Below are 22095 nucleotides of genomic sequence, written 5' to 3'. Positions count from 1 at the left end.
GAAACGGATCTGTTTGAGGGTTGCGGAATTATGGTATGGGACGGAATAACCTATCAGGAACGCACCAATCTGACAATTATTGAAGGTAACCTAAATGCAAAAAGGTATAGGAACGAAATTCTGGCTCCACTCGTTCTCCTGTTTCTCCGAAGGCATCGTTTTGACCACGTTTTTCAGCAGGACAACGCATGTTGTCACGTGGCACACATTTCAATGATTTTTTGGAGAATAATCACATTCGTGTGTTGCCGTGGCCAGCAATGTCTCCAAATTATCGCCAATGGAACATTTTTGGGACGAACTTGGACGACACATCAGATAGAGCCAAAATCCATTGGAAACGCTCGCCAATCTCCGAATACTAGTAGCATTTTTCAGGGAATGGAACAACACAAAGGGCCATTGATAAAGAGGGATGATCATGGGTAGTTCCTTCAAATACTGGAACATGAACGACAACCATATCACCATTCTGAAAGCTCCGAGGGCCAGTTCGGATGCTGTAATGAAATGGTGGGTTATTAAAAAAGTAAAAGACAGCACGTGTGAAACCTAGTGCGACCAGATTTAAACGGATATAAAATGAATGAAGATAGAATATGATGCAGCAATCAAAGAACATGAGAAAAAATAATGGACAAGCTGGACAAGTGTGACCACAAACTCAAACATGCAGAACCATTTGATTAGTTAACTTCACGAAAATAAAATGGCAGAGGACAAGGTGATGAATGTTTGGTATGCAAAGAAATAGTACGAACAAGAAAGAGAAATTCAATAGATTGACAGAGTGAGATGTGTTAAAATAAACTAGAGTAGATATCGAGACCTTAAAAATTGAGGGTAATACGTTGCATCATAATCATACCTCTCGTAAATACCACACACATGACGTTTACTATGTGCCGCACTTAATGTAATGTCACGTCACTTTGACATGTTACTATGACTAGTACATCTATCACATAGTCAAGAAGTCTCTTATTTCTATCTTAAGAAGGGAACATGGATAGAATGCTGACAGCCATTCGTTTCGGACATAAACGAGCACTTACAAGACTTTGGAAGAATTTTGGAGACATAACTGCAGAGATAGTTTCGATATAGAAATTGAGGTAGTCACAGCTATTTTAGATTCCGTGTCACAGAAAAGTGATATTCAGAAAGGTCTTAATGATAGAAGCTTGCTCGGATGAAGACGTGGTGGAAGAAATTCAGCAAACAGATCAGTACATGTTCGTTTAGATTAAAAAAACCGTCAAATTAAAAACTCATTCAATCCTCATAATCAACTAGTCATAAATTACCCGTCAATACTACCGTTTTTCAAGCTAGTCATTTTACTCCCTCTGATACACCCATACATATCATGATTTCACCTACAGGCAATAGTGTACCCGCAAGCGACTCTTCTCAATAGAACCCGCACGCCAATTGATTCAGGTTGACACCTCTGGTACAATAAAATGCAGCATAGTTTTATACTAGTAACCCTGCTATATCAGAGAAAACCGTTAAACCCATTGGTTACTAGTAACCTTTACATTCTCATAACCTTTACAGTCTTGGAGAATCATCAAGAATATAGACCTTCTAGAGAGGTTAGTTTAAACATAGTTATTTTTAGTGGATTTGGAAACAAGTTATTGTAACTTATATTAATCATATCCCTCTCTACTTTGCTGGTGCGAGTGCTGCCTTGTAGCGGCATTAGCCTGGTCTCTTTCGAAATCTACAAGGTTGTCTTTTACGTGCAGTGATATTGATTTTTCTTAATGCGGGTCAGCCGTTTATCGTACCCTTCCGACAGACTATCATCGTTCCTGAAGACAATACTCGCAAATGATGTCAAGGCCGAGCCGAAAATTTGGTCCCTGAAATTTTCTCCCAGGAACAGAGATCGAACCACGAACCTTTGTGTTTGAAAAGAGAGGTTGTGACTCCATGTCTAATTGTTTGATCCAAGAAATAAATGACTGAGATTACCTATCCATTTCTCAAAGAGATCATTGACATCACCCCGATGTCGCCTTCGCAATACCTTATCGATGCGGTACGAGGTATTCAGAAGTTCGGGAACCCTGTATTTCCTCATCGTTGAAATCGTGGGGATTGGTAAACACGAGGATCCGACCCTGCTGTATAGTAGGCATGTCTGCATACAAGCTACAGTACACCTTATTTTCTTTCATATTTCTTATGACTTGCTGCCAAATGTCTTAAGTCGATCTCTGTTTGGTGGTGTTTTTGTTGGTGAACGAGATCATCTAAAGTACCAATCGCGCATGTGCGCGTAGATTTGGCTTAAAAGTATTTGATCATCTTCCCATCATGGTGTGGTTCCAGTGGTCGAGAAAACCCGGCTTTCCTCCATTCTGGCGGGATCAACGTCGTGTTTTCGGCATAGCACTTTGACCTCTTTGTTGTGGAATTCAGTAACCTTTTCCGTCCATAGTTTTATGAAAATGCTTGACTTAAATACGGTATAAAAAAGCAACCTTGATCGTCATACCTTCTTGGTCTTTGGCGGCACTAAACAGTCGTATTTGGCAAGGAAAACATTGATGATGCTAAGAATAAACGTGAATTCTTTGTTCTGTTGAGATAGAACTGTAATCCAAGTTTCACCTAAACGAACAGCGATCAGGCATCGTTTCTCGAATTTACGTCGAAATGTTTTATCCGTCCAACGAACTTTTCTATTGAGACGCCCAGACCAATTGAACTTTGGTGAAGATGAGGTGTCAAACGGTGTCGCGTTCCATCTTCTTTCTCATTGCTGGATTTTATAGAGTGCAAAGTTAACAATGCATGTTCCTGTCACTCACATAGTTGCGAGTTGTTGTATTCTTATGTTGAGCATCGACAGTTCATTTACACGGCTTGGTTCCACGTGGATGACAAGGTTCGAATCACAAAGAATTTAGGTACATTTGATTAGGAATACACATCTTCCTTTGGACCAAAGGAGTGTACAAAAAGCAGAGATCATGACGATACACAGCTTCAGCGACTCATGGACCAAGGTGTTTGGGATTCTTACTGTATGTAATCGTTATTCAGCTAAGTACCAGGTCCGGTGAAGTTGTGCAACAAACGATCGGGGCGGTTTTTTTTTTTTAGCTTGTTCATGAAACATCCACTGGTTGTACTCATAAAGTGGAATATCCTCGATCCACCCCTCCGTCGTCTCCCCTTGCTTGTCGTTAATTCGAAGCGGCTGTTTGTCTTTGTATTCTACTTACACTTCAGACTGCCGTAAGTCGTTATAAGCCGACGCTGCTAAAAAATCGGTCAGGTATTTATGTTACGATAGTTTGGAAAATCTCTTCATCAACCTATCTATCTACTCCTGCAAAACGCACTGGGGAAGAGATTCTTACAAATGACATAAGCGACCTGATTTCCGATATAGGTAAATGTCCCACATCACCCATCAATGTCATTGTTCGTCTTCGAAACAGACCATCGGGAATTGACACAAACAGTAAGATCTTGGTGGTTTTTGATGAATAGTGCGAAGACTTCTACGTCCGAGTACGACTCAACAACGCTGATTGATTCTATCTCTGTGAAAACTGCTTGAAACTCCCACGCAAGACGATCCAACTTTGTCAAGATCTCTTTCAACAATACAACCAGAGTTTCCAGACATTCACCGTTCGGCCCTGGTCAAAACTTCATGCTGGTTTGAGCCTTACGGCTTTGTCACCATTAAACGCTAATTTGTTTACGGTATTAAACACTAGATAATGTTTTTCACAAACGCTTTCAAACGCTTAAGGGAGTTTTTGCAAACGCTTTACATAAAATGACGTTTGTTAAACTAATTATTGCCTATTCAAAGCAGCACGAAACACTTCACATGAAGTTCCAGGATTCCAGGATGAAAAGCATACCATCAAATCTAGTAACTTACAATAACTACTTGACAAACTTGTTAGCTATTATTCGTATGTATCTCTGTCCTATATGTTCTCCCATTTATTTGTATTGTAGTCCTGTCATGTAATGTTGTCATTTTAATGTTATATTTAACATTGCCATAAAAGCGGGAGGTTTGGCTAGCCACAAAACCAGGTTCAACCCACCATTTTTTTCTTAAAATGCCCTTTTCCAAGTCAGGAAAATGGCCATTGTTATATTATAGTTCGTTCCTGTGTGTGTTACATTTTAATGTTGTGTCGTAGTTCTCTTATATTTGATGTGTTTCTCTAAGTTTTAGTTTGTAACCCGGTTTTGTTTTTTTCTCAATCGATTTATGAATTTGGATGATCGGTATACTACTGTTGCCTTTATTTAGTCGTGATCTAAACGAGTCTTTAAACCAGTCTTAAAAGGTCAAGAGAAAAAACTGCTTCTTAGTCAACCAAGTCGAATGTAGACCTCCTTGTAGTCTTACCACTATCTGCACTGCCTCCTCCATCTCCTAATTTACAGATACATTACCTATCGATGCAGCAAAACGTTCTACCCTCGGACATCGTACACAGGAGTACCCAAATCTCAGCATTGGAGTTTGCGAAAAATCCACGAAACCGTCAACGTTCAACGGTACCCAGTCATTTACTTCAACGCTACATTTACCCAGTGCAAAAAATATAGGTTGTACAAAAATGCAGCATAGCGCCACTCGATACCTTGCGCAACAGATGCGCCTATTTCTCCTCTACAAGACCTATATAGTCATAGCCCGTGACACCCACACTTGCCATTTTTAAGCACAAATCCTGCATAAGGACCCCAACTACCGACCATTATTTTTCTCTAGACTCCATGATATAGGCCAACCCCCCTGTTTTTAACATTTTTTTTTTTAATTTTGAGCTTTAGTTTCAAATTTTTTAACATAGCGCCCTTCGATTCCATGCGCAAAAGATGCGCCTGTTTCTCCTCTACAAGACCTATATAGTCATACCTCGTGACACCCCTCATTATTTTTCTCTAGAAGCCATGGAATAGACCAACCCCCCTGTTTTTAACACTTTTTTTTTCAAATTTTGAGCTCTAGTTTCAGATTTTTGAACATAGCGCCCTTCGATACCTTGTACAAAAGATGCGCCTGCTTCTCCTATAGAAGACCTATATAGTCATACCCTGTGACACCCCTCATTATTTTTCTCTAGAAGCCATGGAATAGGCCAAACCCCCTGTTTTTAACAATTTTTTTTCAAATTTTGAGCTCTAGTTTCAGATTTTTGAACATAGCGCCCTTCGATACCTTGCGCAAAAAAGCGCCTGTTTCTCTTCTACAAGACCTTTATAGTCATATCCCGTGACACCCCTCATTATTTTTTTCTAGAAGCCATGGAATAGACCAACCCCCCTGTTTTAAACAATTTTTTTCTTTAATTTTGAGCTCTAGTTTCAGATTTTTGAACAAAGCGCCCTTCGATACTTGTACAAAAGATGCGCATGTTTCTCTTCTACAAGACCTATATAGTCATACTCCGTGACACCCCTCATTATTTTTCTCTAGAAGCCATGGAATAGGCAAACCCTCCTGTTTTTAACACTTTTTTTTTAAATTTTGAGCTCAAGTTTCAGATTTTTGAACATAGCGCCCTTCGATACCTTGTACAAAAGATGGGACTGTTTCTCCTATACAAGACTTATATAGTCATACCCTGTGACACTCCTCATTATTTTTCACTAGAAGCCATGGAATAGGCCAACTCCTCTGTTTTTAACAATTTTTTTTCAAATTTTGAGCTCTAGTTTCAGATTTTTGAACATAGCGCCCTTCGATACCTTGCGCAAAAGATGCGCCTGTTTCTCCTCTACAAGACCTATATAGTCATACCCCGTGACACCCCTCATTATTTTTCTGTAGAAGCCATGGAATAGGCCAACCCCTCTGTTTTTAACATTTTTTTTTCAAATTTTGAGCTCTAGTTTCAGATTTTTGAACATAGCGCCCTTCGATAACTTGCGCAAAAGATGCGCCTGTTTCTCCTCTACAAGACCTATATAGTCATACCCCGTTAACTCCCCATTATTTTTCTGTAGAAGCCCTGGAATAGGCCAACCCCCCTGTTTTTAACATTTTTTTTTCAAATTCTGAGCTCTAGTTTCAGATTTTTGAACATAGTGCCCTTCGAAACCTTGCGCAAAAGATGCGCCTGTTTCTCCTCTACAAGACCTATATAGTCATACCCCGTGACACCCCTCATTATTTTTCTCCAGAAGCCATGGAATAGACCAACCCCCCTGTTTTTAACAATTTTTTTTTTAAATTTTGAGCTCTAGTTTCAGATTTTTTAACATAACGTCCTTCGATACCTTGTACAAAAGATGCGCCTGTTTCCCCTCTACAAGACCTATATAGTCATACCCTGTGACACCCCTCATTATTTTTCACTAGAAGCCATGAAATAGGCCAATCCCCCTGTTTTTAACACTTTTTTTTCAAATTTTGAGCTCTAGTTTTAGATTTTTGAACATAGCGCCCTTCGATACCTTGTACAAAAGATGCGCCTGTTTTTCCTCTACAAGACCTATATAGTCATACCCTGTGACATCCCTCATTATTTTTCTGTAGAAACAATGGAATAGGCCAACCCCCCTGTTTTAACACTTTTTTTCAAATTTTGAGCTCTAGTTTTAGATTTTTGAACATAGCGCCCTTCGATACCTTGCGCAAAAGATGCGCCTGTTTCTCCTCTACAAGACCTATATAGTCATACCCCGTGACTCTCCTCATTATTTTTCTCTAGAAGCCATGGAATAGGCAAACCCTCCTGTTTTTAACACTTTTTTTTTAAATTTTGAGCTCAAGTTTCAGATTTTTGAACATAGCGCCCTTCGATACCTTGTACAAAAGATGGGACTGTTTCTCCTATACAAGACTTATATAGTCATACCCTGTGACACTCCTCATTATTTTTCACTAGAAGCCATGGAATAGGCCAACTCCTCTGTTTTTAACAATTTTTTTTCAAATTTTGAGCTCTAGTTTCAGATTTTTGAACATAGCGCCCTTCGATACCTTGCGCAAAAGATGCGCCTGTTTCTCCTCTACAAGACCTATATAGTCATACCCCGTGACACCCCTCATTATTTTTCTGTAGAAGCCATGGAATAGGCCAACCCCTCTGTTTTTAACATTTTTTTTTCAAATTTTGAGCTCTAGTTTCAGATTTTTGAACATAGCGCCCTTCGATAACTTGCGCAAAAGATGCGCCTGTTTCTCCTCTACAAGACCTATATAGTCATACCCCGTTAACTCCCCATTATTTTTCTGTAGAAGCCCTGGAATAGGCCAACCCCCCTGTTTTTAACATTTTTTTTTCAAATTCTGAGCTCTAGTTTCAGATTTTTGAAAATAGCGCCCTTCGATACCTTGCGCAAAAGATGCGCCTGTTTCTCCTATACAAGACCTATATAGTCATACCCCGTGACACCCCTCATTATTTTTCTGTAGAAGCCATGCAATAGGCCAACCCCCCTGTTTTAACACTTTTTTTTTCAAATTTTGAGCTCTAGTTTCAGATTTTTGAACATAGTGCCCTTCGAAACCTTGCGCAAAAGATGCGCCTGTTTCTCCTCTACAAGACCTATATAGTCATACCCCGTGACACCCCTCATTATTTTTCTCCAGAAGCCATGGAATAGACCAACCCCCCTGTTTTTAACAATTTTTTTTTTAAATTTTGAGCTCTAGTTTCAGATTTTTTAACATAACGTCCTTCGATACCTTGTACAAAAGATGCGCCTGTTTCCCCTCTACAAGACCTTTATAGTCATACCCTGTGACACCCCTCATTATTTTTCACTAGAAGCCATGAAATAGGCCAATCCCCCTGTTTTTAACACTTTTTTTTCAAATTTTGAGCTCTAGTTTTAGATTTTTGAACATAGCGCCCTTCGATACCTTGCGCAAAAGATGCGCCTGTTTCCCCTCTACAAGACCTATATAGTCATACCCCGTGACACTCCTCATTATTTTTCTCCAGAAGCCATGGAATAGACCAACCCCCCTGTTTTTAACAATTTTTTTTTTTTAATTTTGAGCTCTAGATTCAGATTTTTGAACATAGCGCCCTTCGATACCTTGCGCAAAAGATGCGCCTGTGTCTCCTCTACAAGACCTATATAGTCATACCCCGAAACACCCCTCATTATTTTTCTCTAGAAGCCATGGAATAGGCCAATCCCCCTATTTTTAACATTTTTTTCAAATTTTGAGATGTAGTTTCAGATTTTTGAACATAGCGCCCTTCGATACTTTGCGCAAGAAATGCGCCTGTTTCTACTCTACACGACCTATACAGTCATTCCCCGTGACACTCCTCATTATTTTTCTCTAGAAGCCATGGAATAGGCCAACCCCCCTGTTTTTAACAATTTTTTTTCAAATTTTGAGCTCTAGTTTCAGATTTTTGAAAATAGCGCCCTTCGATACCTTGCGCAAAAGATGCGCCTGTTTCTCCTCTTCAAGACCTATATAGTCATACCCCGTGACACTCCTCATAATTTTTCTGTAGAAGCCATGGAATAGGCCAACCCCCCTGTTTTTAACTTTTTTTTTCTTCAAATTTTGAGCTCTTATTTCAGATTTTTGAAAATAGCGCCCTTCGATACCTTGCGCAAAAGATGCGCCTGTTTCTCCTACACAAGACCTATATAGTCATACCCCGTGACACCCCTCATTATTTTTCTCTAGAAGCCATGGAATAGGCCAACCCCCCTGTTTTTAACACTTTTTTTCAAATTTTGAGCTCTAGTTTCAGATTTTTGAACATAGCGCCCTTCGATACCTTGCGCAAAAGATGCGCCTGTTTCTCCTCTACAAGACCTATATAGTCATATTCCGTGACACCCCTCATTTTTTTCCCCTAGAAACCATGGAATGAGCCAACCCCTCTTTTTTTAACACTTTTTTTCAAATTTGGAGCTCTAGTTTCAGATTTTTGAACATAGTGCCCTTCGATACCTTGCGCAAAAGATGCGCCTGTTTCTCCTCTACAAGACCTATATAGTCATACCCTGTGACACCCCTCATTATTTTTCTGTAGAAACCATGGAATAGGCCAACCCCCTTTTTTTAACAATTTTTTTTTCAAATTTTGAGCTCTAGTTTAAGATTTTTGAACATAGTGCCCTTCGATACCTTGCGCAAAAGATGCGCCTGTTTCCCCTCTACAAGACCTATATAGTCATACCCTGTGACACCTGTCATTATTTTTCTGTAGAAACCATAGAATAGGCCAACCCCCCTGTTTTTAACAATTTCTTTTTTCAAATTTGTGCTCTAGTTTTAGATTTTTGAACATAGCGCCCTTCGATACCTTGCGCAAAAGATGCGCCTGTTTCTCCTCTACAAGACCTATATAGTCATACCCCGTGACACCCCTCATTTTTCCCCCTAAAAACCATGGAATAGGCCAACCCTTCTTTTTTTAACAATTTTTTTTCAAATTTTGAGCTCTTGTTTCAGATTTTTTAACATAGCACTCTTTGATACCTTGCGCAAAAGATGCGCCTGTTTCTCCTCTACAAGACCTACATAGTCATATCCCGTGACACCCCTCATTATTTTTCTGTAGAAACCATGGAATAGGCCAACCCCCTTTTTTTAACAATTTTTTTTTCAAATTTTGAGCTCTAGTTTCAGATTTTTGAACATAGCGCCCTTCGATACCTTGCGCAAAAGATGCGCCTGTTTCTCCTCTACAAGACCTATATAGTCATACCCCGTGACAACCCTCATTATTTTTCTGTAGAAACCATGGAATAGGCCAACCCCCCTGTTTTTTTTACAAATTTTTTTTCAAATTTTAGCTCTTGTTTCAGATTTTTGAACATAGCGCCCTTCGATACCTTGCGCAAAAGATGCGCCTGTTTCCCCTCTACAAGACCTATATAGGCATACCCCGTGACACCCCTCATTTTTTTTCTCTAGAAGCCATGGAATAGGCCAACCCCCATTTCTGCAAATGTGTATCTTAGTTCAATTAAACAATGACATCAAAGGTGCTGTATTTTACAGGGAAGGACTACTTTTACATACGTTCTAAATGGAAGTGGGTGCATTGGTGGTTTTACACCTACAAATACACCGTTGACAGATGCAGATTTACTGTGGTACTGAATATTAGCCTTAAAAGAGATGTGACTTGTTTTATCAATGGATGGGATAAATACCATTTCATGATAGAGTTGAAATTGCAATATTTGGACGGATTGTCTGCCTTTTTAAATATTTTTCATTTAACGGCCGTTGCTGTCTTATTCATTTTTTCGGTTGTTAGATATATTGCCTTATTGTCCGCTGGCTTATTGTTCGCTAGTTATTGTTCGCTAGCTTCAGCCTGGTACTAAAATGAGCGATTAATTATTGCGATGTCAGGAAAATCTGCATACAAATGAATGTTTCAGATATATAAATGCGAGTTCTAATTATTGCGATACCCACCCAGGCGCATTATTCGCATTAACAAAAACCTTGTAATAATTTCTTAATTTACAGTATACAAACCAAAATAATAAAAAAAATCTGAGGTATCGCATGAATTTCAATCGAAACGAGACCGGGTAATCCGAAATGAACAAACTCAATGTTGTCCCGCAAACTGGGAATTTATGTGATCACCATCGTCTGTTAGATTACAAGTCTATGTAAATAATCCACTCAGAATTTATCACTGTTATCAAAAAGATGTACTTTATAAAATAAAAACGACATTTGTTGAATCTTATTTATCTCGCCCTTGCAAACAAGGAAGTTGACAAATTCACAATTACATTTGTACTAACAATGTGGTGTCCAATCAGTGTTTGGTCCAAACTTTTAATTACGTTCGCAATTGCCCGAGGTATTTGGCTTAGATTGGAAAATTGATATTATTTTTTTTCAATTCAAAATCGTGTATTTTATAAAAAAAAATAGAATGCTTCGCCGAGCGCAGCCTGATACGACCGCAGAGGTCGAATCCTGAACAGTTGGGCCAAGTTTGGACACAATATTCAAGCATGATACTGTCTGAATTTGGATTGTGATCAAATTTTTGACATAATTTGGTTTCTGAAACAAAATAAATGTGGTCAAAGATCTCAAAAATTTGAAAAGGGACATTAAATTTACCTTGTATGGTCTGATATCCGAAATCTAACAACATGGTTAGATTCAGCATATAAAAAAACACAAAAAATTTAATTTTAGTTGAAATCAAACAAAGTTTGATTTTGGACCCTTCAAACCTTAATATGGACTAATTTGAAAACAGGGCCAAAATAAAAAATCTAAATGCATAACAAGATACAGCATATCATAGAGCCGCAATAATTCCAAAGTTAATTTTGGACCATTTGGACCTCAATGAAATTGGTTAAAAGATTTGTATTTATTTTCAATTGAAGATTTACTTGCTAAATACTGTGCTGTTGCACAATACTTAGTTAATCTGTTATATATAACAGTTTACACACCCTGTTTGGTGTGTATCTCCTGCAATATCAGTATTTATTGTTTTAATATATAAATCAGGAATAATCAATGTGAAAATTTTCAAAAAATTTTCAAAAAATTTGAAATTTCAAAAATTTTGAAGAAAAAATATGAACCCCCCATAAAAATTTGGACCCCCCCCCCCCCCCCCCACACACACACACAAATTTTTTTGAAATTTTGAAGATTTTTTTCTTTTCAGGAAAAGTGTACAATTTCAGAGAGTTCCATAAACTTTTACACAAGTTATTGTCTGGAAACTAGAAAAATGCTTGTTTTTGTCCCTTTTTTCCCCCAGTAATTCCTGATCGTTTGGGGCAATTACCCCCAAACTCAATCACAGCCTTCCCTTTGTGATATGGAACCTTGTGGTACAATTTCAGAGAGATCCATACACTTACACACAAGTTATTGTCTGGAAACTACAAAAATGCTTCTTTTTGGCCCCTTTTTGGTCCCTAATTCCTAATCTGTTGGTACCATAACCCCCAAAATCAATCACAACCTTCCTTTTGTGGTATTGAACCTTCTGGAAAAATTTCATAGAGATCCATTCACTTAAACAAAAGTTATTGTCCGGAAACCAAATGTGTCTTCGAACGACGACGATGCCGAAGACGCCGACGACGCCGACGACGCCGACAACGACATGATAGCATTATACGAAAGCAAAGTTTTTGCTGTCGTATAATAAACAGCTGCACCATGAGCGCACGATACGCCCGTCGTCTTGTGTGTGAATTTTTATGCAATAAGCATAAATCGTTTTTGAGATACGGCGCGACATGTGAAAACCCCCCTTTTAAAAAAAAAATCAATATCTCAAAAATAAAATTTTGAATCAAAACCAATAAGTATACAGATCTTTAGATTAATATAACTAAGAAGTGTGTAAAATTTTAAGCAATAATCATAAATCGTTTTTGAGATACGGCGCGACATGTGAAAAACCCCTCCCCCTTTTTTTACAAAATACTCAATAACTCAAAAATAAAATTTTGAATCATCACCAAAAAGTATACAGATCTTCAGGTTAATATAACTAAGAAGTGTGTAAAGTTTTAAGCAATAATCATAAACTGTTTTTGAGATACGGCGCGACATGTGAAAAACCCCTCCCCCTTTTTTAACAAAATACTCAATATCTCTAAAATAAAATTTTGAATCATCACCAAAAAGTATACAGATCTTAAGATTAATATAACTAAGAAGTGTGTAAAGTTTTAAGCAATAATCATAAATTGTTTTTGAGATACGGCGCGACATGTGAAAAAAAACACACACCTGTTTTAGTTACTAAGTCCCGTAACTCAAAAAGTTTTAATCTTATTTTCACCAAAAAGTATACAGATCGTTTGACCATCATAAGAAACAACTATGTTAAGTTTCATGAAATTTGGATAAGTCATTCTCAAGTTACGGTGCGACATGTTGACGCCGGACAGACAGACGGACGGACGCCGGACATTTGTATACGATAATACGTCCCGTCAAAAATTTGACGGGCGTATAAAAACTATATATACCAATATGCCACTCAAACATTCGGTCTATCAGTCTGAACTGTTACGACATCAACAAAACTGAATAAATTTTATCTGAATTATGAAATAAGATACTAGTTTTTCGATCCAGGAGAATTAGAATATTCAATTTGACAAATAAATTTAAGGGCATACGATACAGTTACAGGGGAAATAATGACGTCGCTAACGTAAAATATTATTTTTCACGACGTCAAACTGTGACATATCGGGAAAAGGTGCATTTTTCGACTGATTTTTATCATTCATACTGATTTAACTTGAAAACGAGTTCATGAACCCCTCTGTTTAAAAATGACATTTGGCTTGATTATGTATGAAGATTATTTGTGCCAATTTTTATGAAAAATTCACCGATGGATTTTTTTTAAATTAGATAAATATACAGGAAAAAATGCCGTGTTTTTACTAAAGTCATGAAAATGTGATAAAAACGAATTATTTCCAACGCATTGTTAAACAAATTCAAAACTCTTATGTAGAGAAGATATTCCGAATGATGTTACAAAAATCCGCTTGCGTTTATCTTTTGAAACAAAAAAGTTCGGTATGTCTTTCTGAAGGATGGAAATGTCCAAGAAACCGAAATTTCAAGTAAATGTCTAAAATTTCGACCCAATTTATCTCTAAAAGTAGCACATGAAGGTATATTTTTTATTACATATTTGAATTGACTAGGTGAAAATTAGCTTGTATGCAAACTTTCGTCAAAAATTCACCATGGGAACAAAACAGTATCGTATGCTCTTAATATATTCCTTTTCCAGTGTTAGCTAAACATGTAAAATTATGTTTCATGGGTTGAATGCCACATTTTGACGTCATAATTACAAAAGTAAATAGAACGTATGACGATGCTGCAGAACATTTTTTTCCTCTTCGGATGTACAGCCACGGACATTCCATTGTATGATAGCATGAATTCATATCAGCAGGTATGGTATTTTTAGGCTGCTTTAAGGAGCTCCGAGCATTATTTGATACGGTATTGTACGCGTGTTTTGATGTTTATTCGGGGCGGGTTCTGAAAGTTTTTTAAGAACATTAGTTCAGTAGTTGTCGTTTGTTGATGTGGTTTATAAGTGTTTCTCGTTTCTCGTTTTTTAAATAGATTAGACCGTTGGTTTTCCCGTTTGAATGGTTTTACACTAGTTATTTTTGGGGCCCTTTATAGCTTGCTGTTCGGTGTGAGCCAATGCTCCGTGTTGAAGACCGTACTTTGACCTATAATGGTTTACTTTTATAAATTTTGACTTGGATGGAGAGTTGTCTCACTGGCACTCATACCACATCTTCTTGTATCTATTATAACAGATTTCAGATTTGAGAATGCGCCTCCATCATTACAAACAAAATATGGTTTATGAACGAAGAGATATATAAAGGATAGAAAGATGAGCACAAACAACAATATGTCTTGGAAACATTTTTAATAAAAGTTACATGTATGTTTCAAGTATAGTGATGATGTTGTATGCTTGTTCTAAAATCAGGAATCAAAAACATAAATACCTTTTATATCGCCGATTCCATCGGAACCAGAATCTTTGAAAGATCTAGGATATATTTGGTAAACAATGGTCTTTTTCCACCATTCCAGATCTGAAGGATCATACTGACGCTTTTCCCGTAGATTTTTGTCCGTAAAAATAATAACACAAGAAACAGCTATAGCTGCTGCAATAATCACTACGAGTATCAAACTACATTTGTTGCCTGTAAAAAATTGTTGGATTTTTGAATCTTTATTCGCCGCACCCATGCTTTTTCGGAATATAAATATTTCATTTATATTAATACTAGTATTAGATATCCTAAAAGATTTTATTTACGACACTTATAATAGATAACATTATTTCTTTTAGTGGTAACCGGGTAAAATATAATTTACATAGCGATATAAATATCTATTTGTCGTCGATAGTATTCTGATCAACGTTGGAATTCATTCTAATTCTTTGCAATTTGATATCGTATCGATAAGATGTATACTCGCATCAATTTCCAGTTTTAATATTACATGCATTAGTATGTACATCAAAACAAGAGTGACAGAAAGGCCGCAATTTTTGTTCGATCATGCAGCTTTTGTTTCATATATAATTTGCACACTGAATATGTCTGATTACAAAACAAAATACTAATTTTCTTGTGAATGTTGACTTTGATCAAACAAATATTGCTGGACAAATTTTATTCAGAATAAAACAAGCGTCTTTAGTGTTGTTGCATTAATAAAATAACTCAATGGCCTCAACCTTGTGCAATTGCGTAACATTGTTTCAAGTGCAGATGTCAACATTTAAGATAAAAAGGGGAAGGTACAATACCAGTGACGTCTGCAGCTGAATGATTTTTTTTTATTTGCGTTTTGTAATTACATGTATACATGTATCTGATGATTAAAATCAGATCCAACGGTGAAAGGTGAAAGATCTGATTAACAGATTTTAGTGAGATTGGTAAGCTTGAGACATAAGACATGTTTCAGTCGGTGCATTATTTGCGCGCATTACCATTACATTTGCTCGCAAAAATTGGGGTACACCAGACAACATTGTTTTATAATCTTAATCACTTTAAAAACAAACAACTATGACAACAAAGAAAAACAAAATGGAATATAGACACTTTATAGACAAAGTACGTATATATTAAGCAAAAATGAAAGACAAGAATTCAAAAAATGACACTAGCACAATAACACAATGGTGGGATGTATAAATACCGAGCCACGCCAAAAGGATATTAACAAAAATGGACTAAACAGTTAAGGTTAAAAATATAAAAAGACAAATAAAAAGAACACATACATGTAACACGTAATTAAGATGATAAACAACGTCAGTACCTAGAATCTATACTTCAAGACCATAAGGTATTATTTGTGAAGTTGATACGGAATATTTATCAACAAGGTCTTGGTACTTTCCGATGAACGTTTTTTAGATAAAGAACGAGACGTTCTTTGATATTGATATAACCCTGGTTCATCAACTTTCTGCTCAGACACTGGTTACGTTTTATAAAGTCTGAGTAGCAGCTGCAAGCTCTTGAATACCGAATGAGTTGGGGAAATGTATATCCCATATGCAGGTGAAGTTGGTATATTGCTGCTAAGGTGGGGGACATTTATAACTTCAAAATTAAAATCGTCTCGTTTGTCATAGATTCTGGTACTGTCTTACCGTTTATGTCAAATTCGAGGTATAAGTCTAAAAATGAGACAGAGGAAGCAGTGTCTGCTGTTTCTTTAATTTCTAGCTCTGGAGGATATAATAATGGAACCCAATCAGAAAAGTTTTGATTGCTAATGGAAAGAACATCATCAATATATCTGAATGTGAAATTAAATGATCTGGCTTCTTTGATCTTTTTGTTTTTGACAAGAGTCTGACGGAACTCCGACTCATATGAAAATAAGAAGAGGTCGACAAGGAGAGTCACACAGATCGTTCCCATATGAATGCTGATAATTTGTTGAAAAAGTCCACCTCCAAATTCAACAAATATGTTGTCAATTCCAAACTCCAGCATACTGAGCACGTGTTACTTGTTGTAGCATGTTTTACCCTTTTTTGTTCATCATCAACAAAATATACCGTATTGTATCCCAAAGCAATAAATTTATAGCGTATGCTACCATTTTTGTATTGAAATGCATTGTGGATTATTTCTCTTAGACCATTTTCAATTTCACATGGGGAATGGTGGTATAAAGGGTTGAAAAATCAAAGGTTTTGATAGTATTAATTTCAGAGAAAGATCGAGATTTAAAATTAACCACAAGTTCTTAAGAATTTGTTAGAATTCACATATGGTTAATACCACTACGCGAGTAAACAGTTTCACAGTATTTCTGAAGACTTTCTTTTATTGCGGACAGAATTTTAGTCAATTGAACAATTCCTTTGTAGAACATACAGACATACAGTCAATGTACTATTGTTTGTGCGGAATTATGTGAAGCTTATGTATCCAATACAACGAGGTAAGTCCTCAGATTTGTTGTTCAATGTAATGTTCATTGAATCCATGAAGGACTTAGGATTCGCCAAAATTTCATCCTTGTCAAATGATATGTTTTTGTATTTAGGATTACCTGAGTGCTCATTTAATTCTTATTCTTTTACAAGACACTCGTAGTAGTACGATTTACATACAAAAACAATATTATTTGAAGCTTTGTCCGCAGGAACAACAACATACTTATCGTGAAGAGATGATAGACATTTCACAGCTTATTTGTCTCTGCAAAATGCACATACTTAAATAAAATGAAGGAAACAAAATTGTCAGAACTTCTCGGAATTACACAATGTACCAATATATGCATATTTTGAAATATTCATTTTCACCAATAGGACGGCCAATTTAATTTTTTATTTCAGATGATCATAATCTATTTTTTTAATCGAAAACAAAGCTTTCTCGATTGCTTTAGGGAAAATGCGCAACTTGCATTGGCCGTTTAAATCTTAACCTGCTGTGAGAGACAAGGAGACTGATCAAGCCTAGTTTCGTGTACGTCCGAAAGCGTAAAAAATATCAACCAACACTAACCGCAATTTAGAATGGTAAGATTAATATATATATTTTGGTGTTCAAAGTTCTAAATCTACAAAAAGAAGCAATATTTTCGTCATCTAGAATATTGAAGTAGGTTTCAAAATTTATACTGTTTTTGAATAATCTATGATAGCTTTTGGAGAGTTCTGTAGACTGTAGTATACCAAGTCTGTCTAAACTGGTCAATTAATCTTTATTTAACAGTATTATACACCCAGTTGTTACTGATAAAATATTTAATGTTCCATATATATGATAGTCCACAATTATCAAGCACAGATTTTACAGTTTTACACCAAGCTATGTTTCCGTTGTAACTACCAGTAACAAGATTGTATAAAATAACTGGGAGTTTCTTTTCTTCTCCGGTTACAAGCTTCGCCCAATAATTAATAGTTCGTAATTTATTAAAAAGAAATATCCAGGGAGTCTGACCAAGCCTAGTTATGTGTGTGTTAAACAAGACCCTTGGTGTGTTCACTTATTGCTACACTAAGTGTATTTTCAAAAAATATTGATGTGATTCAAATGTATTTTGGGATTTTAATCTTACCAAAGGAAACTTTTCAATAAAAAATAATTAAAATAGAATTGATTGAAAATAATTAAAATAGAATTGATGTAATATAATTAGAATAGAATCGATGAAAAATAATTAGAATAAAATTAACAAAAAATTATTAGAATAGTATAGGTGAAGAAAATAAAAAATAAAAATAAATGATAAAATAAAAAAGTGACCGAGTATGAAAATTATCGTTTATTTCTAAATAATTTTATCTGATTTAGTACATAATTCAGCCCCTTGTCCAATAACGGAGATAATAACCATATCAGGTGAGTGTAAAATTTAAAATACTGTAGATAAGATAAAAATTTGTATTCATTATGTCATAAAAGCCCGAGGTCTAACGAAAAGTGTTTCCATGCATGATCATAATTCTAATAATTGGTAATATTGTGTAACCGGAAATGTAGATGTCTTTAAAGTTATAAAAATGCTTCTTTGTGATGAAGGAAGACGGCATAGAATTAAAGTGCATCAAACCGTAAGTTAATATTGTACGAAATTGAAAGTGTCAATATTGTTGTTTTGATAGGGTTTGGACAGAAAGTGCAATTTGTCATACAAAGTTCATTCATTTCCCGGCGCATATATCGATTTTGGAAATGTATATTTTTAAGGTAATTCACGCACATTAATAATTTTAAATTCGATTTTGTGTAAAGAACTAAAACGGGACAGTTGTATGACTATATGAACAAGCATATGCTTCTATGTAACCATGGAATTTAAACTTATATTCATGATGAATCGAATAATAAGAGTACATACCTTTTGCGTTAGCTCGCTTCAATTGATTTTTGGTAGCTACATTATTGTAATATTGATTGATTGCTGGTTCCTTAACGTCCAGTGGCAAATATAACCAAGTGTATCAATTTCTACTGCGATTCCGAGTTCAGAGCTTTAAAACCATGTGTAACCCAACATTGTGTTCGGAAAATGCCTGTAACAAGTCAATAATATGATAGCTATTTTTCACTCATTCCGTTGGTTGATACATTGATTTTGTCAGTTTTTATGGACTCCCCCATTTTGAATTTACCTTGGAGTTTGGTATTTTTGTTATACTTTTTTCCGATTTGATTGTGCATCATATTCCAAATAGGGATTTTGAGCTCATTACAGTCAAGTTCCTTATGGATGACTGTTCACTCGTGAGAAAACAGTCTGAACATCAAATGCAAATTGCATGGATTGTCAGTTTGTATGAGGTAGAGGATGAAAAAAGCCTACGTGACAATTTTAAAGATAGATAACTGTTTTTTTTTTTTTTTTTATTTTACAAAAGTCGATAGGTGATGGAGTGCATATTTTATAGATAGTCGAATTATGGACTGATAAAACATAATTCAGAACTATGACTAGTGCATTGCAAGGGTCAAGTTAACACGTAAAAAACATACGACTTTTGCATGCTACGGCCCCTGCTTCTGTACATCAAAGGGTCAATTTAACACGTAAAAAATATACAACTTATGCATGCTACGGCCCCTGCCTCTGTACATTAAACTTATTTCAAATTTCAAAAAGGATTAATTTAAATAACTTGGCTCTATAATAGTAATACACATGTAAAGGTGATTTGGCTTATTTGCAATATTTGTTTGCTTTCATTAGTAGTGAGTATATCTTCTGAGATATGACGGTATCATTTTTCTATTTTCACAAAAAAAAAAAAAATGCAATGTGTACCCTGATTCTTGTGTGCTTGGCTAAACAGCATATTCAACTTTACAAGTAATTTCAAATAACGGAAGAAAATGCTTTAAACCAATAAATATTATAATTTATTTGTAAAGGGCAGTAACGATCATGTAGAATACATGCAACTATAAGTTGCCAAAGAATTAGCAAATCAGAACTAAAAAAAAATTCTGATAGTAAGAACGCAAAACGCAAACGAAAGACAAATGGAGACTTGAAAAATGTTTTCCCTAAAAAATCTTTGTTTATACAAAAGTTTTTTTGTAATCCAGGTTCTTGGTCTTTCTCATTGGAAACCATATCACTTCTCTAATGTTTCATTTTTTCTTTCTTAATTTCACTTTCCTTATTATGGAAAATAAGGTTCCGTTTGCATTTGTTCAAGAACCTTTGCGCGTTCTGTACATATTCAATGAAACCAAGGATTTGTGTAGTATGAAATTACTATACAAGTAATTGACGAAACTTAAGCGTTAGAACTTCATTTTATATTTATGTGAAAATTTAGTTTGCATTAAGAAATAAGAGATATTATTATTTTATTTAAAGGCTTCGATATAAATCTAAAATTTAGTTAACAATTATTTTAAGTTTTATTAGTTCATTTTTAATAAATATTTAGAGATAAGTAAGTATAATGTATTGAACGAATTTTTATTATCACTGATTATATCCGTTTCATATTTTCTTTTAAGGGATTTCTATTTTTCAAAATGATAAAACCGTTATATGACAAAAACGGGGATAATATACCAAAGGGCATTCAAAAACTGAATTCGGAAAAAAAAACCAGACAACACAACGATTAAAATACCGTGATTAAAATAGCAACATAACCCCATAGAGCTCGGGTAGGACTAAAGGTGCTCCGAAAGAGTCAGAAGTGCCTGCTCAACCATTTGCATCGATCCATCATGCTGATCAGGTTTAAATACGCCCTTGCGTACACATCCAGACAAAATTTACAATTAAACTTAGATAAGGTTCAAATACAAAATATTAATACCAAAATATTACTAGATCCTCCTAAAAACAAACAACAGTATGTCTGGTCGTGTTTACTTCAATATATAACAGAAATTGATTACCATAAATGTATATAAGTACTAAAAAAGGTAGTATAAATAACCTCCTCTAAATAACTAAACTATACTGCACGAGTTACCGGTCAGTGACTCAGAAATGGAGTCAGGCCGTAACCGGAAGTAATAAAACAACTTCTACAAGAATACCGGCAGTACTAAAGAAAACATCGTTAAGAAGACCAACTACACTGCAAGAGTTTCCCGGGTCAGTGACTCAGAAATGGAGTCAAGCCGTAACCGGCAGTACTACAACAGGCTCTTCAAGACGACATAACCACACTGCAAGAGTTACCCGGGTTAGTGACTCAGAAATGGAGTCCGGCCGTAACCGGCAGTACTACAACAGGCACTTAAAACAACAAAACCACGCTGCAGGAGTTACCGATCAGTGACTCAGAAATGGAGTCAGGTCGTAACCGGGAGTAATAAAAACAATTTCTACAAGAATACCGACAGTACTAAAGAAAACATCGTTAAAAAGACCAACTACATTGCAAGAGTTATCCGGGTCAGTGACTCAGAAATGGAGTCAGGCCGTAACCGGCAGTACTACAACAGGCCCTTCAAAACAACAAAACCACGCTGCAGGAGTTACCGATCAGTGACCCAGAAATGGAGTCAGATCGTAACCGGCAGTAATAAAAACAATTTCTACAAGAATACCGACAGTATTAAAGAAAACATCGTTAAAAAGACCAGCTACACTGTAAGAGTTACCCGGGTCAGTGACTCAGAAATGGAGTCAGGCCGTAACCGGCAGTACTACAGCAGGCTCATAAAGACGACATTTTTTTTCCAAATTCGCGGCACCCAAATTATTTTTGTGTCTACACTTTTGGACTTCATATAAATTTTTCTTATCATTAAGCCGCAAGTCAAATCTAAGACTTGAAAAATGGTGCTTCGCAAGATCTGGTTTGCGCTAACCCAGTGTTAATTAGAGTGGGGCGTTGTCTTCTTGCGGACAGCGTTCCAGTGTACTAGCACTATAAAGTCCTCAATATAAGTAGGCTAGCACAAAGCAGTCAAAATTATAAATACAACCTTTGGTTTTTTATTTATTTTATTTTATTTTCTTTTATTTACTCATCTTTTTTTTTTGTACATATAAAACCTTTTTACTAATTATTTTTACATACACATATTTAGGCCTATTTCGGTTTATACAACATATTT

The 22095-nt window shown here is 35.9% G+C and overlaps 1 protein-coding gene and 1 long non-coding RNA gene across 2 annotated transcripts in view; both read right to left on the bottom strand.

The window, feature by feature from the left end:
• LOC127715884 (maltase 2-like) overlaps positions 1–14755 on the bottom strand; it is a 41536-nt gene extending 26781 nt beyond the window's left edge. Inside the window, exon 1 of the mRNA XM_052222004.1 lies at positions 14506–14755. Within this exon, the coding sequence (XP_052077964.1) occupies positions 14506–14755 (250 nt within the window). The remainder of the gene's footprint in view (positions 1–14505) is intronic.
• On the bottom strand, positions 5507–7690 carry LOC127715247 (uncharacterized). The gene is made up of 3 exons (XR_007988256.1): positions 7519–7690; positions 6283–6459; positions 5507–5751 (listed from the first exon to the last, which is right to left on the bottom strand). It is a non-coding gene; the product is annotated as an uncharacterized LOC127715247 (long non-coding RNA).
• Positions 14756–22095: the final 7340 nt, after the last annotated feature.

Source organism: Mytilus californianus, unplaced genomic scaffold, assembly GCF_021869535.1.
Source record: "Mytilus californianus isolate M0D057914Y unplaced genomic scaffold, xbMytCali1.0.p SCAF_9, whole genome shotgun sequence".
NCBI lineage: Eukaryota > Metazoa > Mollusca > Bivalvia > Mytilida > Mytilidae > Mytilus > Mytilus californianus.
The sequence above is the reverse complement of the archived record's forward strand: the minus strand, read 5'-3'. Positions and strand labels throughout refer to the sequence as shown.